The 13,840-nt window shown below is 44.4% G+C and overlaps 1 protein-coding gene across 9 annotated transcripts in view; it reads right to left on the reverse strand.

The window, feature by feature from the left end:
- Positions 1 to 269: 269 nt before the first annotated feature.
- Positions 270 to 13,840, reverse strand: part of Tmem131 (Transmembrane protein 131) — a 129,552-nt gene continuing 115,981 nt past the window's right edge. For 8 of the 9 annotated variants that reach the window (XM_086548286.1, XM_086548289.1, XM_086548284.1 and 5 more), the window contains 11 exons: positions 10,016 to 10,207; positions 9,599 to 9,827; positions 9,153 to 9,322; positions 8,778 to 8,950; positions 8,144 to 8,399; positions 7,293 to 7,497; positions 5,343 to 6,685; positions 4,841 to 5,179; positions 4,495 to 4,710; positions 3,881 to 4,313; positions 270 to 3,578 (listed from right to left, as the gene is read on the reverse strand). In XM_086548286.1, the coding sequence (XP_086404412.1) occupies positions 3,193 to 3,578; positions 3,881 to 4,313; positions 4,495 to 4,710; positions 4,841 to 5,179; positions 5,343 to 6,685; positions 7,293 to 7,497; positions 8,144 to 8,399; positions 8,778 to 8,950; positions 9,153 to 9,322; positions 9,599 to 9,827; positions 10,016 to 10,207 (3,942 nt within the window). In that variant the 3' untranslated portion in view covers positions 270 to 3,192. The remainder of the gene's footprint in view (positions 3,579 to 3,880; positions 4,314 to 4,494; positions 4,711 to 4,840; positions 5,180 to 5,342; positions 6,686 to 7,292; positions 7,498 to 8,143; positions 8,400 to 8,777; positions 8,951 to 9,152; positions 9,323 to 9,598; positions 9,828 to 10,015; positions 10,208 to 13,840) is intronic. The other variant, XM_043011979.2, reaches the window with a different exon arrangement.

Below are 13,840 nucleotides of genomic sequence, written 5' to 3' on the forward strand. Positions count from 1 at the left end.
CTCTAAATTGCATTTGCATCTATCTAAATATTCTAGATATTCGTGTAGACATAACATCATTAGAATTTACACTAATTCAAATATGCAAAAAACATATTTCCACTTGCAACACACTTTCACATGTCTACTTACCTGATAGTTGCACCTAGGCCTAACTATTCAACCTAACCACCAGAGGCGACGTCAAATATCAACGCAATATGAACTACCTCCTCAGGAATAATAATAACAAGAAGAAAACACATGAAGAAATGAAGAAAACACAAGGCTTAATTATTTCTTTTTATTTGTCCATCAAAAACACTCTTGTTATGTCTGACATCTGCTCTTTCTCAAGTTCTTTTTAAGATGGAAACCTGAATTACCGAGTTTCCTGCTTGGTGAATGATCAAATACTGTGAGTGGGAGAACACACAATACTGGTTGTAGCAGTAGGCTGAAGTACAGTTAACAGAAGGTAAACGTTTGGCTGGAGGTAAACGTTCGGCTGAAATTAAACGTTCTGCTGGAGGTAAAACGCTTGGCTGGAGGTAAACGTTTGGCTGGAGGTAAACGTTTAACCGATAATATAGTTGAAGGAATCGCTGTGCCAGGGCATGAATCTTAGACAAAGCCAAATTTACACGGTAAGCTCAGTCGGAGAACAAGTCTCAAAATACCAAGAAACGTGTACAATTCTTTTGTAGAACGCTGTTAATTCTTTTTATTTTTCTCTCTCTCTTCTTAACTTGAAAACAATGAAAGAAGACCTATTTACTCCAGATAAAAGCATTTTCCTCCCGCTAACTGTATCTCGACCCCTTCTGAAATACTGACTACCAGGATGAGCTGAAGAAGAACACGGGTCTCGCGCGGTTGCCCCTTCTTATATTCATAAATCCTGCATTTTATCATCATCATCATCATCATCATCATCGTCGTTAAGGATTGCTTTATTCTGAGGCAAAGGTTGTGTATATGATAAGCACATGAATACTCATTATTATTTTTTTTTTTTTCTCTCTCTCAAAAGAAAAGGAAATCACTCAATTACATCTTAATCAATGCAGTGACTCGCATAGCAATGGTGGGTCTGAGAAAGATTAAGAGCCGGCGGTGAGAGAGACACAAGCTACTCATCAAAAGGTAAAAACATCGGATGCTGAGAATTAATAATCATTATGGCACGTTAAAGATTCGAGCAAATGTAAAAAGATTGCGATGGGTTCTTTCGGGTCTTGTTTTTTTCTTTCTTCTTCTTCTTCAAAACAAGAAAGAAATACTTGTTCCATCCTTTCTTTTTTTTCCTATGTGTTGAGTCGTCTCCGGTTGAAACTTGTCTCCAAGGTAGTCCAATACCTTACTAGTCATCTGTTGTTTTTTAATTTCTCTCTAAGCATGTAACTGTTATCTTTTTTCTCTCCAGTTACCCTCAACTCATAAAATAACAATATCAAAGTGAAGTCATAAAAAAAGTCTAGTTTGTACCGAGACAAAAAAAACTCACCTACATTTCCGTGCAACAAACTAACTTTGTTAGCGACAATTTCTGCAGCTAAAAAGAGAAAAAAAAAACAAAAAAAAACAAACAAACAAAAAACATGTACTCTCTAAAAAAATAAACATTGTCATTTCTAGACTACATACAAACATATCTGCAACGTTCAGAGGAGAAACACAAATATAAAAGAGATATAAATTAAAACTCATTTGAACTTCGAAAGAAAAAACATTTTGTTCTCATTACAAAAAATAGTCTCTCTCATACTTCCAGACAATCTAAAATGAGAAAGCTCGCATAAACATGAGTACAGTTTTTCTCGCTTCTGTAAATCATATAATTTACTAAAACATACATACATACATTTATTACCTGTATATGCATAACCACATATACCTAACAAATATAAACTAGCAAGCCAGCAAACAACAGAGGTAAATTACCATAGGTACCAAACACACCAGCAGCTTTCACGAACAAAAAAACATTTCGATATCTCGTAACATAAACACAACACAACTTTTAAAAAAACAACAACAAATACACATGTGTACAGATATACCTACACACTCACACACACATACACACACTTTCCATTACTATCTTGCATGTCAATACACTCGTAGGACACAAGAAAGAGATAAGTTTTCCTTGTCTCATTAAAAAAAAACAATGTTCGATCTCATAATGACTGGAAAGTGATGTTATTACTAAAATAAAGTCAATAATATCTTCGGTAGATAAACGCAAAAAAATGTTGTTTTTTTAAGTAAAAGGCCTTTTCTTCTAGTCGTAATGGAACTAATTCCATTCCATCAGTATTTCAAAATAAAAATATAGTTTTCTATGAGAGGAGAGGAAAGGAGTGGATAAATGAGAAGAGAAGATAAGAGAAGAGAAGAGAAGAGAAGAGAAGAGAAGAGAAGAGAAGAGACGAGAAAAGGAGAGAATATAGGTGAGGTGAGGTGAGGTGAGGAAAAGAGAAGAGAAGAGAAGAGAAGAGAGAGAGAAGAGAAGAGAAGAGAAGAGAAGAGAAGAGAAGAGAAGAGAAGAGAAGAGAAGAGAAGAGAAGAGAAGAGAAGAGAAGAGAAGAGAAGAGAAGAGAAGAGAAGAGAAGAGAAGAGAAGAGAAGAGAAGAGAAGAGAAGGGAAGAGAAGAGAAGAGAAGAGAAGAGAAGAGAAGAGAAGAGAAGAGAAGAGAAGAGAAGAGAAGAGAAGAGAAGAGAAGAGAAGAGAAGAGAAGAGAAGAGAAGAGAAGAGAAGAGAAAAGAAGAGGGGAGATCAGAAAAGAAAAGAAAAAGAAAGAAAAGAGAGTACAGAGGGGAAATGAGAGGAGAGGAGAGAATAGAATAGAATAGAATAGAATAGAATAGAATAGAATAGAATAAATAGAATAGAGGAAAGAGGAAATAAGAGAGAGGGGAGGAGAAAAGGAAAGATGCGAGAAAGGGGAAGGAAGGAGGAAGAGAGGATAAACAAGCAGAGAGCGAGGAGAGAAATGAGAAGGAAATGCAGAGGCACGAAGATGAGAGATGATTTTAAAGGAGAGAAGAAAGAGGAGAGTGGAGGGCACATCACATGTTGGGGAATGTTCCCTCCCTTGCATGATTTTCCATCTAAATAAACGTTTTGCGTAAAAGGGGGCATCTTCTTCCTCATAGTCCACATGGCCATTGTTAAGGACGCACCGCTGCAGCACAGCTTCTGGCTCAGTTAAGCTTCCTTCTTATTGGCCACCGGCGGGGCCCACAGGTCGCCGGCGTGGCCTGCGCCCGGGGCCGACCAGATGCTGCTGTCCGAGTGGAAGGGGTCGAAGCCCAGGCCCTTGGACACGGCCCCGTTGGCGTCGCTCATCACGGGCGGCGTCGAGGCCTTGGGCAGCGTGGAGGAGGAGCCCCCCCACGGCGAGGGCGTGTTGGGCGGGCACGAGGTCCCCTGGTTGGACCAGAAGGGCGGTGACCAGATGTTGGAGAGCGAGTCCCACAGGCTCGGCGGAGGGGCGTTGTTGGCGTTCATGCCCATAGCGTTGTTGTGGTAGGCGTTGCCGTCCGACCAGAGCGAGCCGCCCACCTGCGGGTTGCAGTACTGCCAGTCCTCGTCTGAAAGCGGACACACATTTGTCATCACTATGGAACTATGGAAGCTGGAGGGAATTTGGCCTCTAGATCTTTCTGGAGGTGGCCAGATAGCCTTCGACTCTGTTTTAGATTATTACTCTACAACTGCTAAGACTGAGGTAATGAAGGGAAGAATTTCAACTACATAAGATATAAAAAAATAATAGAGAAAATAAAATAGAAAAATTGGGATGTCCCTTTGCGTGGGAGATGAGGGAGAATGGGAGAGGGGTTTGATGGGCAGACAGATGGAGAGATGGAAATGCATCTCAGTCGTGCCTTACCCGTGAGAGGGCCATGATGCCGCGCGAAGTCATGTGCCTGCACAAGCCCGGGGGGCGGCCTCATGGCGGGCACCGTGAGGGTCTTGGGGTCCCACGAATGGCTGCTGTTGTTGTTCTGCGGACCCGCCAGTGCAGCGCTGTCGCCGAAGCCGCTGTAGAGGCTGCGTGAGTAGGCCTCCTCCTTGAGCCGATGCGAGTAGTTGTTGTCAGGAATGGTGAAGAGCGAGTTGCTGGACAGCGGCGGGACAGCCGCGCTCGTTACCGGGCTGGACGCGCCATGCAGGCCGCCGATGCTGCTGCCGCCGCCACCGCCGCCGCCGCTCGTGCCGCCGCCGCCGCCGCCGTTGCCCGACTTCTGGCCGATGACGCCCAGGGGCTTCTCGATCTTCTTCATCTCAGGTGGAACCTTGACGAAGGGCGTCACTTTCGCTTTCTGCAATGACACGCGTCAACCGCGGCTTTACTAATGAAGGTTTTCACAATTACTAGCATACCTATAGCAACAATATGATCCACTTTCAACCTGTATCAACATACGGACAGATACAAGAAAGTGTTTATATAGGACTGACATACTACGGGAATCAATACAAATGACACAACAAATAGCCCACCTGCTTGTCGGTGCCGAGCAGAATGGCGGAGTAGGACGACTCCCTTGGCGCCAGCGGCTGCGGCTGCGTCTGAGGCTTGGCGTGCGTCGCCAGCCCTGCAGCTGACGCCGACGCCGACGCGCCCGACGCGCCCTCGCCAGAAGACGTCCGCGACTCGTCCCACTTAGGCACCGGCGACGACCCCGTGCTGCCCATGCTCTCGCCCGAATCCTTATTCTGAAGGAAAGAGGCACTGGTTGAAGGAAGATCTGCAGTCTTTGCTCGGACGTAATATGCACATGCATGACACAAAAGCCCACCCGGCCTGACCCACCCAGCCCCAACGGCCGACATAAGTGCAGCTCACTTTATTGGCGGCGCCCTTGGGGTTCCTGTGGCTCTCCTTGGGGCGCTCGGAGTCCTTCTGGCGCACATGCTTGAGCGTGTAGGGCAGCTCGAGCGTGTTGGGCTGGTAGATGTCTCCGCCGAAGCTGCTGCGCCCCGAGGACTCCTTCAGCTTCTTCAGCCCCTTGACCTTGGTGCTGATCTCGAAGCCCATCTCGTCGTCCAGCGCAGCGCTCGCCGCCCGCCCCGCCTCCCCGCTCGCGCCCTTGCCGCCCTTGGCTCGCACGTTGCGCCGCTTGGCCGCCTTCCCGCCCGGCCCGCCCGTCGACGCCGTGTCGCAGGACTTACTGGAGGGCGTGTCCTACGGGGAAGGGAGGCGAGATTGTGAAGCATGTTTTGGATAGAAGGGGGAGGGGGAAGGGGAGGGGGGAAAAAAACAGGAAGAAAAAAACATATATCCACATTAATTTCTCAAAAATGACATTAAGACCGCCAAGCCAGGGCAGGGCTGCGCCTCTCCTTACCCTTTCACTTATTGATAGTTCGTCTGTGTTGGAGCTCTCCGTCGTGGTGGAAGACGTCTCCTCCTCGACACTCGCCTTGTTGCGTCTTCTGAGCTTGGAGCAGTTTTCGATGTGCAGATCTGTCTCGGTGCCGACCGACTGCTTGAGAACGGACGCCTCCTCCTTATTTCTGGTGTTGGGCGATTTCTTGGGGTTGGCCGCCTCGCTCTTGACCGCCGCCGCCGACGCCGACGCCGCGGACGCTGCTGCCGCTGCCGCCGCCGCCGTCGTCGTCGCCGCCGTCGCCGCCCCCGCCCCCGCCGCCGCGCTGTCCTCCTTCGCACTCACAGCCCGCGAGAAGAAGCTGCGCCACGACATCGGCGACTCCGAGCTTCTGCTGCTGTTGCTTTTGTTATTGTATCCTTTGGATTTCTTATTCTGGTTCTGATTGGCAGAAATGTCAGATATAGCAGAGATGCTTTCTCCGGAAGCTGGACCTAACTTAGAGTCAGACTGTTTTGTGTATTTGGATTTTGTACTTGAACTTGTGATCTGATTATTGCCAACCTTTTTAGAAGAGCTGGCACCTGAGGCGGACTTCCTCCCGTTGGCGACGATTTCTCCCGCGGATGACGGCGCCGGGGACTTCTTGCTGCCGGAGCCGCCGCCGCCGCCGCACACGCCGCCACTGCTCGCCTTGAGGCTCTCCACTTGGGCGTGGCCGTTGGCGTAGCCGTTCTTCAGGGGCGCGCCTTTGGAGTCGTGGTGCGCGATGTTCTTCAGGTCGAAGACTTTGGACTTGTCGAAGGCCGGCGCGTGTCCGTTGGAGGGCACGGAAGTCGTCATGGCGATCTTAGTGGACTTGAGGATGTGGTCTGCCTCGAGCGCCGCCAGGATCACGGCCCCGACCAGCATGGCCGCCATCAGAGGTAAGATTGCATAATAGAGGAGGGGCTCCCACGAGGGCCGGGGCACGGCGGCTCCGCACTGTGCGAGCAGGTGGGTAGGGACGGTAGCAACCAGGGAGTACTCCACTCGGCCCGGCTGCGCCAGGCTCTCGGTGGGCGCCGCGGCGGCCTCCTCCTCCTCGGCCGCGCTCACCAAGCCCAGGCTGGTGTGGATGACTAGCCGCTGTTGTACCTTGGACAGGGTGAAGTCGGGGGTGAACGCGATGTCCACCTTGTGACTGGCGTTGGGGGCGAGCTCGAAGCCCTCGCAGTTCAGGACCTTGAAGCCGTAGCCCTCGCAAGGCAAGTCGTTGATGTTGAAGCCCCACACCTGGACGGGCAGTTCGCCGGTGTTGCGCGCCGTGAACGACCGCTTCACCGTGAAGTTGGGTTGGTAATATTTTGAGCTTCTGCCATCTGGGGAAGGAAGGAAGGAAGGGGGGGGCGTTACGCTGAGGGTTTAGGCTACGACGCGGGGGTGCGAATCATCTCTCAGCTATCCCAGTGGAAGAGGGGCTTGACTCAAAGGGATGAATAGGGGACATTATGCTAATGTGCGTTGATTCAAGAAGATTGATAGAATAGTTGTGAAAACCTAAAATGACAAATACAAATTGAAAACGGAGACTGAGGGGAAGTAAACGATAAGACAAATAAAATTCCTCAAAGGCCATGCTAATCTGAACCAGGTCAATGTGTCAAAGGGGAGGAGTATTTTCATTTAGACAGACACAGAAACTGGTAATTGTATTTCATTTGTATTTGTACTTGACCCTTGTGTGTTTACTGTATTTATAAGAAATGTATATCTTATTTGTATCCGTATTTGCATTTGGGTATTAGGACATTGGTGTAATTGTGGCTCAATTTGCATCTGGACAAACTAAACAAACCAACAAACAAAACCACATACGCTAACGCACCCACACAATCATAATAATATTTATTATAACAGTAATAAAATAAAATAAAAAGTTCCTCCTTTAAAACTCGGACGCAACACGACACGACGTCGGCCACTTACTATCACAGTCTTTCAAATGTTTGGCCCCGATATTGAAGGCAAGAGGCATCGCCGAGCCGGGTTTCCTGTTGCCGAACTTGAGGAAGCCTCTGCCCCCTCTGCCCTGCACCGACACCGCGTCGATCACCGTCAGGTTGTTGCGCACTAACAACACCGTCGAGTACAGCTTCTCGTCCGGCGGCGTGAACGACACTCTCACCTTCACCTGGGGAGGAGGAGGAGGAGAGGCGCCGTGTGATTTGATGTGATTTGATGTGATGTGATGCGATGGAGGCATTCGTTATCTTGCATGCATATAGATAGAGATGGAAATGGAGAGGGAGGGGGAGAGGGAGGGGGTGAGGGAAGGGGAGAGGGAGGGGGTGAAGGAAGGGGAGAGGGAGGGGGTGAGGGAAGGGGAGAGGGAGGGGGTGAGGGAAAGAGAGAGGGAAGGGGAGAGGGAGAGGGGTGAGGGAGAGGGAGGAGAAGGAGGGTGAGGGAGAAGGTGAGGGCGAGTGAGGGAGAAGGTGGGGGTGCGGGAGGGGTGAGGGAGAGGGAGGGGGTGAAGGAGAATTGGGGTGAGGGAGGGGGTGAAGGAGAATTGGGGTGAGGGAGGGGTGAGGGAGAGGGAGGGGTGAGGGAGAGGGAGGGGGTGAATGAGAAGGGGGGTGAGGGAGAGGGTGGTGGGTGAGGTAGAGGGAGGGGGGTGAGAGGACGGGGGGAAGGGGGAAGGTGATGGGGAGGGGGAGGAAGAAAGATAGGAAGAGATAGTAAAAAAAAAGTATATATGATAACCACAGCAACGAAACAATGACATGGACAAAGACAAAATCCTACCCGCCCCCCTCCCCCTCCCCCTCCCCCACACTTGCCTTGACGCCCGGCTCCAGGATGAGCGCGATGCTGTCCTTGGCGACGCGCGTCTTGAACTGCTCCTCCAGCGTCCTCCGGTGCTGGGCCAGGCCGCTCGTGATTTCCGGGGCGGGCGGAGGCATCGAGCTCCCTCTGGTGGCAGTTGCACCGCCCCCTGTCGCCACGCTGTCGCCGTCCACCAGCGTGAACACGTCGCTGGGGCCGCCGCCAGTTCCGCCGCCGCTCTCGTTCAGGAGCATCTCACCCGTTGGTAAGCTGGTGGGGGGGGGGGGGGGTAGATAAACGAATGAGCACATACGGAGGACGCATCAACTACATGCGAAGGTGTCCAACCATTTTTTTTTTCTGGACGTTTTATACTTTGGTTATATCTTACAAATGGGATTTTTTTTTAAGATTTCAAAAAAAGATTTTAGATTTTTTTTTCATGAATAATTAAATCCCTCGGGTGTGCAATCGATGCATATAAGATGCACCGGAAAAAAGAAAGGGGGGCAGGAGATAAAACAAAAGACAAATGAAAAGAGTATACAAAAAGGAAGGTAAACTGTCAAAAGTGTTCGAAGAGGAAAGAGGCGTAGACACTCGGGCCATTTAGACCACATAGTGCATAGTGCGAGGAAGAGAACCTACAGGGAGAGCAGCTGCTGCGTCGCCGGATAATGGTGAAGCAGGAGTATTTGAGCCACCACAGGGACGCTGGCCGGGTTCTCTAAGAACACCTCCTGTATGCTTGTATTGAGTGCCTGCGTCAGCGGGAATGACACACGTGCCGGCGAACTCAGGCCTGGCCAGGTTAGTACAGCCTATGGTGGAGAGGGAGACCGGAGGATAAAATCAGATATGTCAACCGCGATCCGACGTCAGAGCGCCTTGATATCACAGCCCAATAAAGCAACAGGATATGTTACAACAGCAAATACGAGCAACCGACAGCCCGAGACTTGACAACGAATGGCAAGTGAGGGGCGGAACTCGTTTCGAATCCGCGGGCGAGCGGCGCCTTACCTTCGCTGTGAAATGGAAACCGTGGACCTCTGAAGTGTGCAAGACAATGGAGGTATTGAAAACTGTGGTTGACAGGTTGAGGTATCTACTGCGCAGAGTGGAGTACAAACTCGTATCAGTGTCGGCAACATGAGATGTCAGGGAGAGAGTGTTAACCCACTGCTGACCAGCTGAAGCGGTAACGGGAATTGCACGATTAGTCAAGGAACACTCCCGCGTGTGCGAGATGTTGACGTCCGTTATTCAAGAGAAAATGACTTTATACCGTTACGTACTTGGAGTTAGACATGCGACTACATGCTATTGAAAATGACAGGACGTGACTTCAAACATATCACAGTATTGCACCTGAGAGGCAACCAACCCAACATACAAGCACTAACCAATACAAGGCTAAACGCGTTCCCCCCTGCAAGAAGAGGACTCGCCCAACGCCCCCGCCTTACCTTTGCTGGTGAGCGGGAACCCTGCGTAGCACTCCGAGCCGCACTCCACCTTGGGGTCGAACACGAGCCTTCCGACGTGGCTCTTGTGGCCGGCCTGCAGCGTCAGGAGGGAGCTCTGGCTGGGCTCGTACGAGAACCGGGAGTCGGCTGGCAGGGGCTTCACCTCCTTCACCGACATCGGGTGGCCAAACGTCGACAGAATGTGCAAATTCTGCTTGGATATTTTACCCTGCAACGAAAGACGACAGAACGGGTATAAGGTGCGTGTTTGTACCTCGCACTTCAGAGGGCCTTCACAACACACCAGACCTCGATCTCCCAACGTCAAAACAAAGAGTAAACAAAACGGACAAAGACACCCCCGTCCAGTACTACTACCCTACCCGCCCCAGCCCCGCCCAGCCTCGCTCCACGTACCGGGAATGCGTGATCGAAGACAATGGTGTTGGGCACGACGCTGAGGGACCCGTCGGCGGTGCGGAGGCGAAAGGGAATCTTGATCTGCTCGAACTGCGTCTGGACGAAGGCCTCGGCGATGAAGATGCCCTCCGTGTCCGGCGTCAGCACTCCGATGCGGAACACGGCGTAGTGGTGGGGCTTCAGGAACAACTGCCGCAGCGGGAGGGGGACGAGGAAAAAGGAAAAATTAAGCCTTCGTTTAAGAGGTGAGGCCAGTCAGTCAGTAGTAGCTTTACTGATCGAATTTCAGAGTGATGGAAAAATCTAGATTGAGCTTTTTTTTCTTTTTTTTTCAGAATCTAGTTGTGGGGCAAGTGAGTGAGTGAGTGAGTGAGTGAGTGAGTGAGTGTATGATGTATGTATGCATGTATGTCTGCATGTGAATGAGTTTGAGTTTAAGTTTGAGTTTGAGTTTGAGTGAGAGTGTGAATGAGAGTGTAAGAGTAAAAGTGAGAGAGGGAGTGGAAGAGAGTGTGAGAGTTAAGTGGAAGTGTGACTGCGAGTATGTGAGAGAGAAAATGGCAGCTACGTCACAAGTAGAAGCTGAACGTTTAAAAGTCATTCATTCATAGGTTTCCTTCTACGGTGAGTTCAACATAAAAAATGCATAAAAAAGGGAAATAAATCAAATTAAAGGTGGAAGAACAGAAGAGAAAATACATAGGAATAAGTAAAATATAAGAAGTAATACTAACAAGAGAAAAGGAGGAGAAGGAGGAGGGAGAGGAGGAGAAAGAGGAGGTGGAGGAGGAGGAAGGGGAGGTGGAGGAGGAGGAAGAGGAGGAGGAGGTGGTGGTGGTGGTGGTGGTGGTGGTGGTGGTGGTGGTGGTGGAGGTGGAGGTGGAGGAAGAAGAGGAGGTGGAGGAAAAAGGGTAGAAGGTGGAGGAAGAAGAGGAGGTGGAGGAAGAAGAGGAGGTGGAGGAAGAAGAGGAGGTGGAGGAGGAAGGGGAGGAGAAGGAAGAGGAGGATGAGGATGAGGATGAGGATGAGGATGAGGGGGAGGAGAATGAGGAGGAAGAGGGGGTGGAGGAGGAGGAAGTGGAGGTGGAAGAGGAGGAGGAGGAGGAGGAGGAGGAGGAGGAGGAGGAGGAAGAGGAGGTGGAGGAGGAAGAGGTTGAGGAGGAGGAGGAGGAGGAGGAGGAGGAGGAGGAAGAGGAGGTGGAGGAGGAAGAAGAGGAGGAGGAGGTGGAGGAGGAAGAAGAAGAGGAGGAGGAGGAGGAGGAGGAGGAGGTGGAGGAGGTGGAGTTGGAGGAGGAGAAGGAGGAGGAAGAGGAGGTGGAGGAGGAGGAGGCAGAGGAGAAGAGGGAGAAGGAGAAGAAAAGCAAGTAACAGTAATAGAAAGAGATTAAATAAAGAAAATTTCAAGCCAAAAAAGCAGGAAAAAGACCAAAGAAAAAGAAAAAAGAGAGGAAAAGAGATAAGGAATTACATGAACAAGAAGCTGTGAAAAAGAAACTGGGAGAAAGTACGAGGAAAGAAGAAGAGGACGAAGAAATGTCAAAATCCGCAAAAAAAAAATAATAATAATAAAAAAAATAATAATATATAAACAAAATAAAATAACCCTATCCTCACTCAGTCTTCCATCGGATATTCCTCTATCTATCTTTTTATCTATTATTGAGTAAGAAGTATCGTTATACAAACAATATTTATTGAAGAAACAGCTAAGAAAAGTTTTTTTGATTAAACACACCCATGGTAATTTTCTTTTCACAAGCAACACAAAATGCTCAAAGACAAAGCACATTTTGTTAATCTTTCCTCTTGCATAAGATAATGATATTTTCAGTACCTGGCTACTAAGTTCATTACAAAATAACAATAATGAGAATAACACTAGAAATAAAGGTCATAACTATAACACTAATAAGACTGCAATAAAATCATAATACTAAACCTATTAAGCAATACTGGATATCGAAACGAGACAATAACTTTAAAAACAACCGTAATAATGCAACTGATAATAATAATAACAAATCATAAAATTTATAGTCATAATAACAATGTCAAAAGAAAAGTACTACAGACAAAGCTTCCTCTCTTTATTCACATTTCTCCTTCCTCTCTTTGCTAACAACAAGGCCTGAAAAGCTATCTTGCATGTTCAGTCGTTTGCAGGTAACTTACCTGTCGCAAGCCAGTCCCCTGAGAGTTCTTTTCCAAAAACAAAAAATTCAACGGTCAAAATCCTTGGCAATGGCAGTTTGGGTCATTTTATTTTGAGAAATATCATCATGACATAAAGAAACGGGAAAAAGGGGAATGAGAAAGAAGGAATAACAAAAAAAAAAGAAAAGAAAAAGAGACATGGTCTTGCTTTCTTCCTCTTCTTGTTTTCTAAGTGATTGCAAAATTCCTAGCTAATTTTTTTTTTTTTTTTTTTTTTTTTGCCTGATCTAACTCCATACATAACTTTGTGATTTTGACTCCTCTGGGATGGGGTTCTCGGACTATGCTAGGTCACAGGGCCCCAGAAGAGAGGGATCTCCAGTTGAGGCATGTATGATATGTGCATGATCTTGCCTTTGCCAGAACATTTTCAAAATCAGAAAAAAAAAGTTTAATCTGAAATGCCTATAGAGTGTAAACCCTACTACCAATATTATGTTGATTCTTCATAAAGGGTACTTCAATCAATCAATAAATTCTGGGAGTGTGAGAGCTGTATCCCTTGACTATATATATATATATATATATATATATATATATATATATATATATATATATATATATATATATATATATATATATATATATATATATATATATATATATATATATATATATATATATATATATATATATATATATATATATATATATATATATATATATATATATATATATATATATATATATATATATATATATATATATATATATATATATATATATATATATATATATATATATATATATATATATATATATATATATATATATATATATATATATATATATATATATATATATATATATATATATATATATATATATATATATATATATATATATATATATATATATATATATATATATATATATATATATATATATATATATATATATATATATATATATATATATATATATATATATATATATATATATATATATATATATATATATATATATATATATATATATATATATATATATATATATATATATATATATATATATATATATATATATATATATATATATATATATATATATATATATATATATATATATATATATATATATATATATATATATATATATATATATATATATATATATATATATATATATATATATATATATATATATATATATATATATATATATATATATATATATATATATATATATATATATATATATATATATATATATATATATATATATATATATATATATATATATATATATATATATATATATATATATATATATATATATATATATATATATATATATATATATATATATATATATATATATATATATATATATATATATATATATATATATATATATATATATATATATATATATATATATATATATATATATATATATATATATATATATATATATATATATATATATATATATATATATATATATATATATATATATATATATATATATATATATATATATATATATATATATATATATATATATATATATATATATATATATATATATATATATATATATATATATATATATATATATATATATATATATATATATATATATATATATATATATATATATATATAT

This window comes from Penaeus japonicus, unplaced genomic scaffold, assembly GCF_977035675.1.
Source record: "Penaeus japonicus unplaced genomic scaffold, GWHDUDI00000001_assembly GWHDUDI00000020, whole genome shotgun sequence".
NCBI lineage: Eukaryota > Metazoa > Arthropoda > Malacostraca > Decapoda > Penaeidae > Penaeus > Penaeus japonicus.